At 38.0% G+C, this 19,098-nt stretch overlaps 2 protein-coding genes across 6 annotated transcripts; both read right to left on the bottom strand.

Moving 5' to 3' along the window:
• Window positions 1–425: 425 nt before the first annotated feature.
• On the bottom strand, window positions 426–7,350 carry LOC108511803. 5 transcript variants are annotated; one of them, XR_005507494.1, is made up of 4 exons: window positions 6,852–7,350; window positions 4,891–6,196; window positions 812–1,018; window positions 426–730 (listed from the first exon to the last, which is right to left on the bottom strand). XR_005507494.1 is itself a non-coding variant. In XM_017846200.3 (3 exons), exon 2 carries the CDS (start codon window positions 6,078–6,080, stop codon window positions 4,914–4,916), a length of 1,167 nt encoding a protein of 388 aa, XP_017701689.2. In that variant the 5' UTR covers window positions 6,081–6,196; window positions 6,852–7,350; the 3' UTR covers window positions 3,201–3,808; window positions 4,891–4,913. The 5 variants fall into 5 exon arrangements, 3 of the variants coding, with proteins under 3 accessions (XP_017701689.2, XP_026665868.2, XP_017701688.2); XR_005507495.1 differs by having other exon boundaries at window positions 4,891–7,350; XM_017846200.3 differs by lacking the exons at window positions 426–730; window positions 812–1,018 and adding an exon at window positions 3,201–3,808.
• Window positions 7,351–10,879: 3,529 nt separating this feature from the next.
• LOC103721206 (serine carboxypeptidase 1-like) lies at window positions 10,880–14,017 on the bottom strand. The gene is made up of 8 exons (XM_017846201.2): window positions 13,621–14,017; window positions 13,060–13,167; window positions 12,594–12,868; window positions 12,266–12,520; window positions 11,844–11,962; window positions 11,656–11,754; window positions 11,424–11,529; window positions 10,880–11,207 (listed from the first exon to the last, which is right to left on the bottom strand). The coding sequence occupies exons 1-8, from the start codon at window positions 14,015–14,017 to the stop codon at window positions 11,064–11,066; spliced, it is 1,503 nt and encodes a 500-aa protein (XP_017701690.2). The 3' UTR covers window positions 10,880–11,063.
• Between the last annotated feature and the right edge of the window lie 5,081 nt (window positions 14,018–19,098).

Below are 19,098 nucleotides of genomic sequence, written 5' to 3'. Positions count from 1 at the left end.
CCAGAGCACAACCTAGTGGCTTGCTGTAGGTAAATTTGTGGGGGCTGCCTACAGAGAAGTTCCTGCAGAAGCGGTCTTCTATGTGGGTAGGTGCTGAAGATGTAATCATTTTATTTTTCTCCCTTCTTCCTAATGCTACAGAGTGCCGGACCTTGTTCAAGCAAGCAGCGAGGAGGATACATTACGAGCAGTGCTATGGTAACTCTAAAATTCAGATGGAAAAAAAAAATCACCCATCTGTTAGCAATCAAGTAAGCCCTTCGTTTAATTCCAGAACCAAGAACTAGTGGGCACCTTGCGGCAGGGAAGAGAATTCACCAGATCGGTCCTGATCTCAGCATCAAGAGTCCATGTATTGGTGCAAGCCCGGGCTGCCTTTAACCAACCTGGCGCAAGGAGAGAGAGCAGAATATCACTAGCAAACCTTAAACAACAACAAATAAACATCAAAGTTATATTTGCATAGAAGACAGGATTACAACCACATCAGTAAGAGTTGAATTAAATACAGAACACACATCACGGTACCTGAGAATTCTGACACAGTAATGATGCAGTACAAAGTTATGCAATGGCTCACATAATGCTGCTATAGTTTCTAGCAGAAGATATGTTTGTACATAGAATATGAGCACCTGGGTACTTAATCCTTTATAAGATTGGCAAATTTGAAGGGACATATCAACACATTTGCAACTAAAATGGCTCCAATACGACCAGTCCTGGTGGCCTCACAAGATTGAGAAAATTTAACTTAGAATCGAAAAGGACGGATGGTACAAACAATTTCCTGTTTCAAGTCCTCTGGAGCCACGTTTGCACCAAAGATGCATGCACTATGTTCTGGGAACTCCCTATATAGGACATAGGCATTGTGACTTCTTGACGATAAATGGCTTCAGGAAAATTCTTAAAAGCATGGATCACTGACAAAGGAGACTGGGGAGTTCCGTTGAGCCAGCAACTGCACTGAGTTGGCTTCAAGTTCTTGCCCCATAGGAAGCATGCTATGTACCATCTGGCATACATTAAGGGTGAAGGATGAACTTTAATACGAGCGACAAAAAAAGAGCTGTGTCATGCAGTAATTAAATAGAGTAACTGAATATAATAAAGTTCAGCATTGATAATAGTAAACAATAATGAGGTTCGAAAGAAAATGAAACAGGAGTACAAAAGTTGTGTAATCTGATACATTATGCAGTCCACATCTTCAATGACTTTGCTCTGAAACTATAATAAGACCATTAAATGTTATTCATTGAATGTGTTGTATAGGCTTCCAACCATATATTAAAGCAAATCCTCCGACAACAATGCATTATGCACTTGAGAATTGAAGGTCTTTTACTAAAAGAATCATCACTGTTAGCAAAAAAATGCATTCATTGTGATGAATCATTGTGTAGAATTGTTCAATCCATCTCTAGGCTGATAAACACCCAGTAATATGCAAATGGCATGCAGGAGTGCTTTGACCTGGTAGACATAAAGAATCAGACAGTAATAAAGCCTACGGAGAGATGAAGCTGTTCAGCTCTCAATCCCCTCTTCCTGACCGCCTTGCCAGTCAGAGAAGGCACACACAGAAAACTTCACTTACAGATTAGAAAAGAAATGTGTGTACCAACTAAATGACAAACTGTTCAAATAATTCAAACAACTTTCTTCATGTATTAATTGGTCCAAGTTAACTTTCACAAAGAATGGGATTCCAGAGGATGATATGGATGCTGCAACTTCTTTCAGGACCAGTGGCTTCAATCAGATTCCCAATAGCATGGGCTACTAATGTAGATATATTACATCCATTAAACTAGAAAGGAAGCTCAAATTGGCTCCAGGATCATGCTCTCAGGGAATGCATTTTACACACAATTAAAGAAAGTGGACATGAGTTTTGACTTGTATTATCCAAAAGATTAAATGGAGTAATAACTCATCACATATTTGAGCTTCAGTTTGGTGCTTCAGAAGAGGAAAATAGAATATTAGTACAATAGCAATCTATGCAATCTGACATACATATTACAGAATCCTCTTACCTTTTAAATCATTCCATCTAATACCATGCCAAGCAATTACTAGGATGATGCAACAATGTATATCAGTACGCTCCTCTCCCATTATGCCTAGACTAATATTGTTTCATACTGCAGCGTATGTTATCAACTATGATTTTACATGCTAATAACTGTGGGTAAATGGCTGAATTGCACATTAACTGAGAAATACATTTCTTACTTTACCTGTGCCCAACTCTTCAATTTCTACCGAGTTTGTCCCCAGTTGTCTATTTGATAATGCTAGTCACATTAGGTTTGTTGAACCAATGGATGTTTCTAAATCTGTTCATTAGCAAAACAGGCTAGAAATCATTTCAAGTATTCAAAGAATGTTTCTCTCCACTAGAAACAGATTTGAAGCTAGAACAGACCCTAAGCAGCACCTATCTCAAGAATACTGTACTGTTTCAAGCTAGTGGTGCCACACAAATTGAACAGAAGATTTTAGTGGTTGAACTGCAAAAGCATGATAGCTGAATCTCAGAACCACCACAGAAATGTGCCTGAATATCCTACACTGGACAAAATTCTGCTAATACAATTTCCACTGGATACACAGCCTATACTAACAAGACTGCAGAGAGGTCATAACACAAGTTTGTTGGACAGCAGCTTTATACACATCGTCTAGCTTACCGGCTTGAAAACAGAAGATAAGATGTTGATGATGAGTACCATTTAAAAGCAGAAGTATGTAGATATGACAGAAACATGTCTACAAAATTACAGAAACTTTAATGTTGACTGCCATCTCCACATATCGAGATTAAGGCTTTGCCAATCTTTCTATTGGGATCACAATATTGGACTACTCTCTCAACAATGGTCAAAACTAAGATCTAGTTCTAACTTTTGAGTTGAAACGGTAGAGAAACTCTTTCATTCACGTTGCTCTAAGAAAATGTTTTGTTTTGGAGTTGACAGGAAATAATAAAAATACAGAAATTCAGAAAAAAATATAGTTATTATAAATTTAAAAAAAACCACCAACTACAAGTTCATGGCCTCCGTTGTTACACATCTAGTGCCACCCAACCTAGCAACACATGACCGAGCATGGATTGTAAAGTATCATTGCAATAGCTCATCAAGTAATCCACGTTTGAGCCAGATTCAATTTGAGAGAAAAACAGCTACTATCAAGCTTTCAGCAATCTTCTCTATACCTATTAAATGGATAGGAGAGAGAAAGCTCTACCTTCTCCAAAATTCAAAATATTCTACAAAAAATTATAGAAAAATCGAGCATGTTATGTCATGAAGTTCAAATTGAATGGACGATATCCTATTCAAAACAAATATCCTTTCTCCACTCCTATTTAAATATATTTAGAGATCGAGAAACATTGAGTCCATGTAAGGTGGCAACAATACGATGCCATGAAGAACATCATCTCCACCCTGTCCTGCCTACCGAGCCTCTAGAGATCTGCAACAAGGTTCACTCCTTTGGCAATGAGGCCAAGGCCAATACCATCTCCACTGCGCTTGAGCACCACGATGTACCCAATAGTAAGACCCCTCTCCGCCTCACCGTCCACCTTGGTGACACCCTCTGCATCGAGCTCCTCATAGCAACTGACACTTACTAAAGCCTCCACAACGAGCAGGACTGGTGAGGAGCACCTCTCCCACATTGTCGTGCGCCACTACCAGCTCCAGGCTTGGACCAAGTGGTGCCGCCACCTTCCACACATCAATGTCACCATGTGGAGCATGAGAGACTTCTACATGGAGATCACCTTCGAAGGAATATTATAACACTTCTATCGGCCAGATAATACATTCTTAACAGAAAAGGCATTGCATGCAAACAAAGCTTGATGATGTTTTTAAAGGTACTTAGGAAAAGTGTTTAATGGGTCACTGCAGGAATTGGCCTAATTTCGTACTACCTGTGGATACTATTGCATGGATGTACCACTATTTGATAAATTTTTTATATATACATGCTTTTTCTTTGTTTGATGGCTTTGTGTTCGTCGCTTCTTGGATTGACTTGAATGACTTGAAATTGGTGTAGAGAGGTTTTTGTTACTGGAAATCAGAAATCTTGACCAAATTTTGATTGTAGTGTTAATGTTAGTGTTATTGTTAGAGTTTGTTTAGATATCACGAGTGGGTTTTTGTGTACATTGTTTTTTGTTTGATGGTTTTGTGTTTGTTTTTATTTCTTTTGGGTCCAATCTAGTGCATCTTATTTCTACATCAGCATAAATATGCAAATTATAAAAAAGAAAAAAGATAATGTGCCTTTATGTATACGTATACAGAAATAGATATACATATATATGCATACACACATGTCTGTATGCATTGACACGGTTATAATGAACAATTGATACATGTCAAAACTCCTAGCACTCAATTTCTGATATAGCTGAAACTCTTTAACATGTCATTGGGCTATGTAATACTCATCAGTCTATGGTTATGCTAAGTCCAAAGATTTAATAAGTGCCATCAGCATGAGGTGCTCCTAGCAATGGGTATTTCATGCCATGCTGATACATGTAAAGTGAGCCTTTCTTAGTAAAAATATATAAGAAAAGGACTTAAATGAATGTCATGAGAACCCGGTCTTGCGTGCTGGTACTGGTCTAGCAACGTATGTGCCAGTCAGCATGAAGATTCCAGGCCAACACTTGAAACCATTGATTCGGCAAAAACTGAAACTGGGATTCATTAGAACAAATTCATTAACTGGATATACTAAGCACACAAACATAGACTCACTTGCTCATATTGATGCTAAACCACTTCTCTCAAAAATTTTGCCAAAAAATAACTGAAAATCTAATGGTCAAAGGAGAAAAAATTATACCCGAATTTGTGAAATTGCACAACTTAGCGGGTTCTGCCTCTATTGCAGCAAGAGGCATACATTTCACAGAGTTCAGGGACTTCCTCCTTGTGGCGGAGAATAAAGTTCTTCATAAAATTCTCCTCCGAGAGACACATAATGGTATACGGACTTTTATCATCACTGCATAATCCTTTTGATTTCAGAATCTCCATGGCCCGATACCGAGGGATCAACCTGTTCTCTAAACTACACATCAAGAGCACTGGATGGTGCGCGAGGTAGGAGGGTTGGCAACCAGCTTCCTTCACCCAAAACTCCATCTTTTTCTGCAGCGCCTTCTCGGAAGCGCCTAAGATAGAGGGTGTCATACGGAAAGCAGAAAGGAACTCCGACTCTGACCAGCCCAAGATTCTCATGAACTCCATCTTCGCCTTGAACTTGGCTTCGTTCACTCTGTAGAGGATACGAAGGGCCCAGCCGAACATTCCCGAGTGGCGGGGTATCCCAAGCCCCTCGGTGCGATCAATCAAAGCCTGGAGCGAAGCCGGCCTCTGCACGACGACTGCTGGATGCTGCTTCAAGATGACAGAGATCTTGCTCTCTGGAATGCCGCAGTCCCGCAAGACTGCTAGGTTAGGAAGGACACACTTTTCAACGCTGCAAGAGAGAAGCCGCAGTCTCCTCTTGAGGAATTTTATCAGGACGTCATTCGATCCGAGGAGACTCCTCCACAGCTCGATCTTGGGGAGAAGGGTGGCGTGGAGCCTGAGATTGAGGCTGGAAGCGTTTGAGAGCGTGATGTGGATGACGTCGGACTCGTAGAAGCCGAGTTCTCGTAAAGCTCGGAACTTTGGGGCCAGGCGCTTCTCCACGTCGAGGGAGAGCCATCTGGGCTGCCAAGACACGAGCTTTTTGATCTGGGGGTCATCAAAACCGTGTCTTTTGAAGAAATCCAAGACGGAGTCCGGTTGTTGGGGGGATTCGATGCGGCGGACGTGCTTCAAGGCTCTGGCAGCCTTCTCCGGCGAGAACCCGCACGAGTCGACGAGGTAGTCGACCATGAAATGCGGTTTCGGGGTCGCGGCGGCACCGGTTGAGGAGAAAAGGCAGAGGACGTCTCCGAGGAGGCGCCGGCGGCCATGGAAGAAGGCGACGAGGGCGTTGGCGCCGTTGCGTCGGAGGGAGGAGGAGAGCTCGGGCAGCAACATCGGGAGGCCTAGAATATGGTTCGTCCCCGGCGAATAGGTTTTGGACCGGCTGGAGCAAACCGCTTATTCCTCCTAGAATAGTTATTTCTGCTTTCCTGGGCTGAAATTACTTGTTCCTGGCAGGAATAACTCTAGGGTGAGGGTTACAACTGATTTTGTGAGTTTGTTGTGTCAATGCGATCAAAATAAAGGAGGAATAGAAACAAGTCCTATTCCACCCCTATTCGAGTATTTAAAAGAATAAAAGCACGAGTGAATGGCAACAGCTATTTTTTTTCGATTGGCATAAGACATATTCCAGGCTTTATTTCGGCTTTGTTCCCAAAGCAAATCTTAAATTAAACCCCTGTTGTTTCCAAACCAAATGGCAATTGAAGAAAAGCTTTATCAAGAGCCATCTGAGAGGAACAAGAACAATGGAGAAATCTTCTATCAAGAGCCATCTGAGAAGAACAAGAATAATTTGGGAACCTGAATCACTATTATCACAACATACATTCCTTGTTGAACATTTTTCCTGAGTAATCTTAAATCTCTTAAATCTATACACAATTTATCCATTATCATGTTTAAATGTCATGTTGTGTTAGTGTTAGATTCTGCAATTGGAGTCAGGATCTCTGAAACCTGTTAACAGTAATGAACATGCCTACTGTATTGTCTATGTTCAAGGATGCCAAATAAGTTTTAAGTGGGTTTTAAGCACTCCTTTTCATGTTGATCATCGTACAATATGCCCATAAATCTCAAGTTGCATGGAAATGAACTCACGCAAGTTCGGTTCTGTTAAATCCCAGCATGATCAACAAATCTGTGAATTAGTCTTGGAAGAAGCATGCTGGAAGCCACGGTGGCATCCTCCATGTCGAGATTCACATCAGACGACAGATATTGGTATATCCAGATAGATTATCCATCATCTGGATTTGGTGAAACCTGAGATTGAGATCCAGATCCCGTGAAGTTCAGAAGCAGATCCAAAAAGAATTCCAAGATTGCAAGCCATGGAGACCGTGAGATCTCTAAAACTTCCCAGAATTGTTTAAGTCTTGTTTCCTCGAATCTGGCGAGGGGTTTTATGGATTTTGGACGCCGTCAGCTGGGAAAAACTGCACGAGCTCACAAGATATTCCACGAGGAAACGAGGTTTGGGAGATCTGACCAGGACGGAAGCGACGGCGGAGGGGAAGAAGCGGCGGCGGCGGCGGCTTGCCGGGCGAGGACCGCCTCCTAAACCCCATTTCATGGTGAAATACCACGTGAAGTTGTTCTTGGACTGCTTGGGGCCAGGAGGCGTTCAGAGATCTTATAAGTTTTGGATCAGGTCCATCAACCCCAACCGGATTTAGAAGTCCACGTGGTCCGCATCAAACATTGAAGCCCATGGATCCAGTAGTAGTTTATCCTATTACTTCTTTTAACTGAGATGACACTGGTGGAATTGATCCATGTAGGCACTAATTCCTCCTAGAATAGTTATTTCTGTTTATTTGGCTGAAATTTCTTACACTTGGCTGGATAACTCTAAGGTTGAACAATTTGAAATTATTTTTGTCAAACATAAAAAAAGAATAATAGAAATAGTCCCCATTCTGGAAGTGGTGTCGTTATCTTTCAAGTGGCAGCTATAGTTCCCAAATAAATTGATTTTAGAATAAATAGATAAATTTATTTTTGAGTAAATTACAAAATTTTTTCTGTGATTAAGAATAAATTACACTTACATCCAATAGTATGAAAAATCTATGCTTACTTCTCTAAATTTTATTTTTATCCAATACTTCAATCCATAATTTAATAGAATATTAGTCAAACTATTAACTTTTAATGGGAACCAAATATCACATTAGAAATTTTTTTAAAAAATAACCAAAATAATCTTACAAAAATCTTCATGAGGTTATATTTATTACACTTACTCTTAATATTTTGTATAAACCCACACTTACATCCATTTAAATTGACCTTCCTAATTTTATCTCAAGTGATTTTTACTAGGGGGAAGACTGATTGTCTCATATGCCATTCCATTCCAATGATCCCTCGAAAATGTTTCCGCTAATTGTAGTGATAACCATTTCACTATACCTTTATGGTGTAATTTACAATATTTTGTCTTCTTTTGCAGATGTCTCAATGAAGACTTTAGGCTGAGTATGCTTTGACCTAGGAAGGAAGAACCTACATATACAACTCCTATAATCCAAGATGTTTTGGCGACCAATAGTCGGGTGGTGATCACTTTGATGGGGGAGTAGGGCCTCGACTGGAGTTGGATATAAGCATCAACCCTCGTTTCGAGTGGAGAGTGGTGCACCAGATCATGAATTCAATAGTTAAATATTTGACATGATTTTTGTTAAATATTTGTTAATAGTTATATATTTTTTATGAAATAAGTTTGTGACTATCCACTTTCAGTAGGAACATGAATTCAAACTATCTAGACATAAAATTACTTAGGTGTCACTATCTACCAAATTTTTGTAATTTACTCATCTCTATTGCTTTTCATTTTTTTAATTTCTTTCTATGATCTCTAAATTACTTTCACTTTATTGAATACAAGTCAAGTCAAAAATTGATCTCATGTCTCATTTAAGTTGAGTTTAACATTGTGGTTGGAATCAACATTTTTTCTCAAATATTTATTTGTGCTCTACTCAAATTAGGTTTCTTGCAATTTCCAAGAATGTTAGCTATAATTTCTTAACTTGAGAGGTCTATGGGAGCCTAATTTGGCAGGACAAACATCGATCAGTCTTACTTATATGGGAATGCATTGAGATGTATAAATTTTTTGATTTAGTGAAATGAGATTAGATTAGATCAAAGTCCAATGTTGCAAAATCCATACCTAATTTGATAAATATAAAAATCTTTTGGGGTAAAATAATAAATCATAGATGAATAAAAAACAATTAGTGCAAGTAAGGCCAACTTATAAGGATGTCCGAGGGTGTTCTTGGATTTATTAGAAAATCATGTTTTCTTATGCTTTTTGAAATGACTTATTAATGGCATGGGGTGCTTGGTTCGGGACCAAGTACCTCTCAAAACAAAGCATGTCGGTGGATTGATACTATATCTTAGCCCAAATCTTATGCATCAAGTATTAACTTAGGTCAAAGTTGCAACACAACCAGGTTTGCACTGGATCAGATGTAGAATAAATTTGAATTACTATGTATAATCAAAACTATATTAAAGTCTCAAGTAAGTGCTATCTTTGGAAAGCTTAATTTTTATCTACTCTCAAAGCCTATTAAATGGTGACTTAGCCTCAAGGTGTAATTAATAAATCTTAAAATAAATGTAAGAAATATACCAATAAATCATCGGATTGGATATAGATTAGGTCGGCTTTAGAAAAACCACACCTGTATCCTAAATATTGTATAATGACATGTCACCAAAAATAGGTTTTTAAAGGTATTTTGTTTGCAATATATACACACACACACATTCTTTTATCATACAAATTTCTTATTTAATTATTTAAGAAATTGATTTTAAAATTTTATTATCTTCTTGTGCATCACATGGATATCATATTTTTTTTATTTTTTATTTTTATTATTTTATTTTATTTTTAATAATAATAATAATTTTCATATTTATTGCTTCTTTCTTAAACATGCATTGCACATGCAGTCTGGTAGTATGTATGTATGCACATACATACTACATACATACATACATACATACATACATACAAACAAACAAACGAATTCACTCTCATGCATCTAAAAAAGAAGAGAGTCATTGCTTTCTCTACTTCTCTCTCCCTTCTTTTATCTTCTTGTCTTTAAAGTAATCATGTTACCTCAATTTCTTCTATCTAGCTAAATACCTCTCTAAATCTAAAGCACCACCACCTCGTTCGTCGGGTTGAGTTGACTGACCCTATTTACTCTAGATATGGGAGAATAGAAAGGATTACCATATCAAAAATGGATCGGCCGAGGTTGAAGGTAGGTTGAAGGTAGCGCTTTTAGGCAACTCGGAAATTGGTCTAGGACGGTAAATCAACAAGGGGCGATGGTTGATTGGTTGCAGACAATCTGATACCCCTGGATCGATAGACAGGTACATGGTAGCAACGGAGGAACGAGAGGAATGGCGTTTCTTGGCTGGTGGAAGAAGCCAAAGGAGACGAGAGCATGGCTTCAAAAGGAAAGCAGTAAGAGGAAGAAGAGATGGGAATTGGGAGATGGAGGGAGGGCCATGGGGAGCTCGACAAAGATCGAACAGACAGTGCCAACCCGTTGGCTTGACGGGCTCTATCACGGTATATATATATATTTACTGTCTGAAAGCGCAGTGGTAGTTTATTTTCTTAGAATAAACTCTATCCCTTGACACCACCAAGAAAGATAAGCTTCAGATTTTTTTCCATCGGATCGAAGACATGCATCTTCTAGTTCTTGCTCAAGAAGACGTGTTTTGATTCTTTCACCGATTGGTTATCTGACATAAATTTCTAGTGGGTAACTTCTCGGGTTCAGGTGGGAACGCAACACCTTTTTCATTCGAGCAGTTTCTATTTATTTGGAATGCAATTAGCTCAGTTGTTTGTCTCGGATATTGTTCTTGATTCTCTGTTGAAGTGAAAAAATCTAATAAAGATCATCGGAAGCTTGAAATTACTCAAATTGAATTTTATAATTTCAGATGAGGAGCAACATCTTAACCATGGTCATCGAATCACAAGCTTTGTGTATGCAGTCCAAATTGAGCCACATCCTTGTTCTGCACCTCAAGGTATTGGAATGCAATTAGCTCAGTTGTTTATCTCAGATATTGTTCTTTATTCTCTGTTGAAGTGAAAAAATCTAAAAAAGATCATCGGAAGCTTGAAATTACTCCAATTGAATTTTATAATTTCAGATGAGGAGCAACATCTTAACCATGGTCATTGAATCACAAGCTTTGTGTATGCAGTCCAAATTGAGCCACATCCTTGTTCTGCTCCTCAAGGTATCAGGTGGTTGATGGAAGCTTTCCTTGGATGAATGAAGATATCAAGGCGAGTGCCCTCTCAGGCTGGTAGCTTGGAACCATGTGGCCAGCTCCTCTTACTGTAACAAATACTAATCCTTGGTATCCAACAACATAGCCCCCAACCTGTCATGATTATGGTTAAATTAGTATAAAACATCATATTCTTCATCTCCAATTTGTTCCTAGTCTGAAAATAACATTTTAGCTGTTCATAAGTATTGTCTCCATCAGCCAGGATCACAATTGTCGTACAATAAAATGACTTCTTTTATTGGCTGCTTTTAAGAAATGATTGGAATATGAAGATAAGCACAAGAGATCAATGTAGTGTGCACCTACCTGCTCGTTGTAATACCATGCTTTCCATGAATCCCTCACGGGAAGTTTTAGTTCTTTGATGGCATACTTCGTGGCTGCAGTCGAACATACCCCATCTACGTCACCACTGAAAAAAATTTAAAACAAGAAACTTTTCTTTAACATTTAACAAATTTTCTTCAGCTCATAAATAAAATGTGATAATATCTATATTGGTTGATTAGATTGCAGACAGAAGCAAGGATGAACTTACCTATACAACCATAACCTCGTCTCATTACTACCAATAAGCTTCTTAATGAGAGGGAGCACCGAAGCAGGCGCGTCTTTCCAGGAATAGCCCACAGCATCACTTCATAAAGATCACGGGAAGAAAGAAAGGAGTGTGAGATAAAGAGGACTAACCTTACTTGAAGAAGCAAATAAAGTAGTGGTTGGTACCTGCAACCTTGCCATGGGATTGTGGATTTCGTAATGTCTACGTGAAGAGCCTCATGCACCTTGGGATTGTTCAAGTAAGACGTGACGTAGTCTTCAGTGCAGGGATCAAAATCAGCCATCTGGTCCAGATAGAACAGTTTGGTTCTTCAGAAAATCAGATTTTAAGTCAGCAGTTTAGTGACTAATTTGTTCCTACAGATTATATCTTCCCATTCAGAAATAGCAACAAAAAAGCCCATTAGCTACTCCCTTCCCTTAATTGACTTGTTCTACAATTCGGCATCGACTGCTACATGAATCAGTGTTAGATTAAACTCGTAATCATAAAATTTATGCAATCTTTCCAAGCAAAGCTTCGCAATGAGAGCTGAGTAAGCCCCAGTCTCATTTTGATGGGAATAGGCAAAATGATAATTTCTTACTGCTAAACTGGACTTGGTCCGATTTTCAGCGTGGAGGCAGATCGGGGCGTAAATGTTGTACTCATCAATATTTCCAGACGTTGCTCGAGCGTTGTTTGCAGCAGTAAGGCAAGAAGTACTGTCTTCTTCTGTAGAAATGAAGTTGCAGGCCTGGAGAACTTCAGCATAGGCCTCATCAGAGATTAAGGCATGGCTCCACAAAAACTCATATTCTCCTTGGTCGTTGGTCTTAGTATCAACGTAAGCATTGCCAATCTAAAAGACAAAGAACATCTATCAGACAGATCGATGCATTCAGCCGAAGAGTTGATGCACCACATTTACTTACTGCAATGCCTTGAAGATTGATAACAGTGTGGTTGGGTAATTTGTTTTGCTGAAGTATCAGAGAGGCAAGCTGCGGTGCATAATGGCCAACGTAGCTCTCTCCAGTTATGAAAAAATCACGGCTTTTGTACTGTGGAAATCTCTTCAACCAGTTGACTAGAAACGTATATGAATCTTTGGCAGTTCTTTTATCTCCATTGCTTGTATAATCTGTACTGGTGTTCGAATATGAAAACCCAACCCCGGCTGGAGATTCCAAGAAGAGAACATTTGCCACTGTCATAGTTGTAAGAAAAAGCTGTGATGAGAAAAGGATCAAGGCAAAGTAAATGCAAAAACATAGGGTTGATGAATGTAGGAAATCCTACTAAGCAACTAATTAAAATATCAAGAAAATCAATTCTATTATAATGTTTCGATTGAGGAAAGATAGGAAGAAAAAAAAGTAGCAAGTGAAGCTTCCTAACCATTGTTCCAAGCATACTGGTTTCTGCTAAGCGTTTTCCCATCCCTTTCTACTCTGAAGGGTCCTAGTTCCTGCATGGCTCCATATCCGAATGAGGAGCACCCAGGACCTGAAAACCCAGCATCAATCAGAAAAAAAAAACCTGCTTAGTATAAATTCAAATAATGGTGTTGTTAGAATTGGCTATAATTATATAAACAACGATTATCTAGTGATTAGACAATTAATGAATTTTAAGGACTGCTGTGCCAAGAAATCTAATCATATGCATGGTGGTGTTGATGGGAATATCGAGGATTAATTAGAAAATGTACATTTTCTAGTGATAAGATATGAAACTATAGACCCAGCAAAAACAATACTAGTGCAACAAGTGGTAGCAAGACGCACAACTATTTAAGCCGTAGAGGTGATCCAGAATAATCAAATATGAACATAGAGTTGAACATATTGATACAATAAAACAAAATAAATATCACAATGAAAGTTCTTTGGTTTTAGAACTCATAAGATTTATAACAACTCTACCTAGCTTTGATATTCATAATGTTGGATCAAATACCTCCGTTAAGCCACAAGACAAGAGGCTTCGTCGAAGAGTTGTAAGGAGACTCCACGAAGTAATAGAACAGTGCCCTTTCCTTCTTTGGATCCACGGTCACATAGCCAGCATACTGATTGAAATTGACACCCTCGGGTTGCCCAGGCAATGCTTCGATCTTATCAGCCTCCATTAGCCCAACCTGCGAGCTCATATAGACCGGCGAAACAGGCTCAGTGGCGTCTAAGTCAGCCCGTGAATCAGATTGAAGAAACCATGATGAACTCTTAGAATTGATGAACTTTCTTAGCTGATCAGCCTCATTAGCTCTGCTGGTATTTAGCAATGCAAAGAGGAAGCAGCAGGTAAGAAGCAAAGAGAATGATGGAGTCTTCATTTTTTTCTTTGCCTTCGACATGGGATTGAGATGATGGGATTTATATACAGGATTAGAGAGGCTCAGTGGAGTTCTTCATTAGCCGTGTGAATCCCGATATTAGTGATGCTGATATTATTGTGCCCGGCCATAAATAGATTTGATTGCTTAATATATATGGGATATATCGATATATATGCTCAATGATCAGTAAAATCTATCATTTAATGTACCATAGATATTTGATTATCGAAACTTTCTATTTTATTATAATTTATTATTTATAGGTTTAGAGAGGCCGGAATCAGGTAAGACGTGCAAGATTCTATAGATGCCTTTTTTTCTATTCAACAAGAATTAATTGATGACTTCTCTCTTTACTTGTACGACTTAGATGTCTCGTATTTCTCGAAAAAGTGATTCGATTGATGGGATTTGGTATGATACTTATGAGATCGATGAGATTGATATTCAAATATTTCTTCTTAGAACGTATTGATTTGACCGCATAAGCGGGACCACCACCCAATAGCATGTTGCCACCAGAAGCAGAACCCCGTATTTCTTCCAGAGAATCTCCTAATTGTTCCAGAGAAACTAGAAGGAGATTCTTTAACCAGAAAGAATTCAGTTCAGATGTAGGATACCTATCCAGAAGTTTTCGCAACTCAATCATGTATGATGGAATTATCAAAGATTTGATCTTTTCTAACTCTATTTGTAACTCACTAGAGGCTCCTTGGGAGGGGAACAACAACTGGAAACAGTTTCTAGTAATCCAATATCATTATTGGGAAATTCTTAATTTCTGATGAACGATGAATTTGGTTATGTAAGAAAATAAGGTAGGCGATATGAGCTGACAGCTCAGAATCCCCTCACATGCACCAACATAAATAATTTAGTGATAGAAATTTGTAAATAATTATTATGGTAATAAATAATTATTTACAATATCATTATTGGGAAATTCTTAATTTCTGATGAACGATGAATTTGGTTATGTAAGAAAATAAGGTAGGCGATATGAGCTGACAGCTCAGAATCTCCTCACATGCACCAACATAAATAATTTAGTGATAGAAATTTGTAAATAATTATTATGGTAATAAATAATTATTTCCAATATCATTATTGGGAAATTCTTAATTTCTGATGAACGATGAATTTGGTTATGTAAGAAAATAAGGTAGGCGATATGAGCTGACAGCTCATAATTCCCTCACATGCACCAACATAAATAATTTAGTGATAGAAATTTGTAAATAATTATTATGGTAATAAATAATTATTATGGAATAAACACAATAAATATGAAATCACTTATCAACTATCCGGGATGCTTCAAATTACTTGATAAACACATATACGTGGTATATTATCAAAGGAAACATTGTATTCAAAAATGATATATCATATTGCATCAAAATTATCTATTTTATTCGATAGAGCTTTTAATTAACTTATTTGCCATTTTTTGAACAGCATGATCCGGATCTGACAATAATTTTTTTTCAACTTTAGGCTATTCCTAGTCATGTTTCCCACCTATAATAGGAGAATTTGTATTATCATATTTTTGCTTGTGATAGAGCAATCGATAGTATCATATTTCCTATCCATGGCAGAACAATCGATAATACCATATTTCTATCCTATGATAGGACAATCAATAATAATGAGATTAGCCTAGCATCAACACCCATCCAAATGGTTCATATAGACATATCAAATATTTGATTTTTAGCTAGACTAACTATAGTCATATTTCATGCTCGTGATAGGACCATCAGTAGTGTTATATTTTCTGCCCATAATAGGGTAACTGATAAGAATGTGGTCACTCCAAAGATCTCACCCAACCGTCCAATTATGCAACTCTCAACTATATTAATTTTATGCATCCATCATACTCATATTATAAATATTATCATTTTCTCTTCAAGTCAAGTTCATTTCCTTCAATAATATGCATGCACATACCTAAATACAAATTAATATAAGGAAGGACGAAAAGAAGATCCTAACAAATTATTTATCTTAATAATTAGTATATGATATATATGTGTGTGTGTAAAATATCCATAATTATGGAGGTGATCATGTAAACTGATTCTTACCGTTATCAAGATTGAAATCCAAATACATCATTTTTCAGTCAGAGTGTGCACCTAACATGCCCAAATAATTTAACATCAATATGCTACCAACTTGTCCTCAATCAACAATTAGTAATATTAATTAATTAATTGTTAGTTTCCTAATTTTAAAGTTTTAATATCCAAAATATTGATTTCACTGTCTAACCATAATAAATAAAGGGTTAGGATTTTATGCCGATCTAAGGACTAGAGTGTAAAATTCCTATTTAGCGTTTTCTTGTTCGAATGATTGCACGCCTATAGAATCAAAACCAATAATCAAGAAATAATATTAAGTGACTACTATCAATGGATGGAAAATATGAGAGAGAAAAAAAAGGACTATGTCAATCGGATAATGATGTCCACTTGAGTTGGTTAAATCTAGGCAACAACATACAAAATCAAGGATTGCAAGTCCGATCTAAATAGAAACAACACGTCAAAGGTCAATATAGGCTGGTGTGTAGGTTAATACAATGGGCACTCATAACAATGTCACCCGAACACCTTTTATTGGGACCCATAGAGAAAAAGGTATGGAATCCTCTATTTGAAGAGCTCCTTTGGTTCGCGGGAAAAGAATGGAGAAAAATATGGTCAACGAAAAAGTAATGAGATGTCTCTTATTTGGTTGGAGTTTTCAAAGGAGAGAGATGGAAAAGTTGTATTCCTATGGAAATATGATTTCTACGTTTTATGAAAAAGTCTTTTCCATGAGAAATATGGAAAAGTTACTTTCCTGTGAGCCGAGAATCACTCTATTTTTATTTTTCTTCAAAAGTATTAAAGACCTAATTTTGATTAAGGGTATAATAGAAATTACATATAACTTTTTTAGAAAAGTGGATGGTCAACCAAACATAAGTACTCTGAAAATCTGTCACTTTTCTATCGTCAACCAAACATGTCAAAAATACTTTTGCAGGCATCCTCTTTCCAAGAATCTGTTTTTCAAAAATCATATTTATAGAATGAAAAATGCTTTCCGCGAACTAAACGAGCCCTAGAGAGAGAGAGAAAGAGAGGAGAGAGAGAGAAAAGAAAATAGGGGAGGGGGAAGGGGGTTGTCCCATTATTTAGGAAAGAAGAAAATGAGATGGGAGGTGATAGTGGTCTGGCGATGGAGCGGTGGGTAGCGACTAGAAGTCTCGCGATAGATGGCTACTTCGACAGCAGTGAAGCAATGAGTGCTCAATAGCTAAAGGGAAAAGAAGAAAGAGAAGAATGAAAGGGTCCAGGCAAAATAGGGGATTGAAGAATATGGCTCGGGCTCGGCTGCCAGTCGAGGGTCGAGGTCCTAGCAAAGACACTAGTGACTCAAGTGCTGGCAAGAGGAAGATAAGGGCCATAAAGAGGGATTTAAGGCTCGAATAGGGAAGGAGGCGGCCTCAACCATGGGATGGGTGGGGGAGAAGGAAAGCTAAGGGTTTGATGTCTAATACCTCATCTTCGACAAGGTATCAAGGGTAGTACAAGAACAAAGAGTAGTGGCACGGCAAGAAAATAATTATTTCTGAGAATGAGAAGAGATAGAGAGAGGTGCTCGATTGCGGTGGTGATATGTCACAAGGGGAAAGAGGTGCTTAATAAAGATGGAGACTAGGTTTTCTAGCCTTCGGTAGAGTCACGGAGGGGGCGAAGTCAGTTTTGGTTGTTCAAACATAGCACTCACTACTCCGGGATATTTAGCGGCGCGCACTACTCTAGGATATTTGGTGGCTCGTAGAGGAGTTAGAGTCATTTCGGGCTTCGCATGTGTTTCGGAAGACGAACGATGCAGCGGACTGGGTCGCCTTCTTTGTAGCTTACCATTTTGTGAGTATTTTTTGGAGTATTTTCGATTGTATGCCGCTGGCATTAAATCATATTTTGTATTGTGACTGTTCTGGGTCGTTTCTGAGTGTAGTGAGAGGCTGGCTTACCAAAAAAAAAAAACACAGCACTAGCTTTGCTAGATTATTTTTTAACTAGGCCTCACATTTCCTCCCCTTTAAAAATATTTTTATCCTCAAAATTAACTTACCTGGGATTTCAAAACGTTGAGGATGTTTAGCCCTCATCTCATCCTCGTGCTTCAAGTTTCAGATGGAATGGTTGACATTGGGATTGTCACATATTATCATTTTTAACTCTTGGAAACTCTGCTTGCACTGTTCTATCCAATCAAACTTTACCCGCTTCTAGTAAGGCGACACAAGGGCAGGGAAATATGAGAGGACCGGTCAATGAATCTTCAGTAATATCCAACCATCTATAGAAAGTTGTGCACCTCAGATACATTAATTAGTAGGACAATTCTATTATACTTTCTTTGGGTCGATGAAAACACTGTCTTTGGATATCATGTATCCAAAAAAAGCGACACTATTTTGCCGCTTAGGATAAATCTTTTCTCTGAAGGTTTGCAACACTATCCTCAGATGTACTTTATGCTCTTTTAGGTTCTTCGAGTATACCAGAATATCATCAGTGAATACTACCACAAACCAGTGTAAATAAGATCTAAATACCCTGCTCATGAGGTCAGTGATGAAGACTACCACCTTGAAGCATGAACTTGGAGTCAATCCAATCTCAGTTGCTGGCTGAGCGAAAATTTTTATGTCCTCCACCTGTGGTCTATGCTGTTTGTAATTTCATTGATGCCCCTAATCTTCCAGAATTAACAATGTCCATATCCTATGTTAAGATCCTAGTCTTTTTTTTCTTTTTCTTTTTTTGAAAAGAGAAAACTTTGTCCACGTATGCCTACTGCATTATTTTCTACAAGACTCTTAAAAGGTGGTTGTTTGAATTGTTCGCACAGTTTTATTGATTGGCTATTGCAGTGTTTTTGATTTTTGTTTTCAAGTGCAGATGAACTTTTGTGGTCATCTGCAGTTATAATATTCGGTAACAGTAAAGAACTATTCTACAACTTTGTATGCATTGTTACCTTCAGAATGCATATAACAACAGAGGATCTTCTTTCTCGGACAT

Source organism: Phoenix dactylifera, unplaced genomic scaffold (genome assembly GCF_009389715.1).
Source record: "Phoenix dactylifera cultivar Barhee BC4 unplaced genomic scaffold, palm_55x_up_171113_PBpolish2nd_filt_p 000190F, whole genome shotgun sequence".
In the NCBI taxonomy this organism is placed as follows: domain Eukaryota; kingdom Viridiplantae; phylum Streptophyta; class Magnoliopsida; order Arecales; family Arecaceae; genus Phoenix; species Phoenix dactylifera.
The sequence above is the reverse complement of the archived record's forward strand: the minus strand, read 5'-3'. Positions and strand labels throughout refer to the sequence as shown.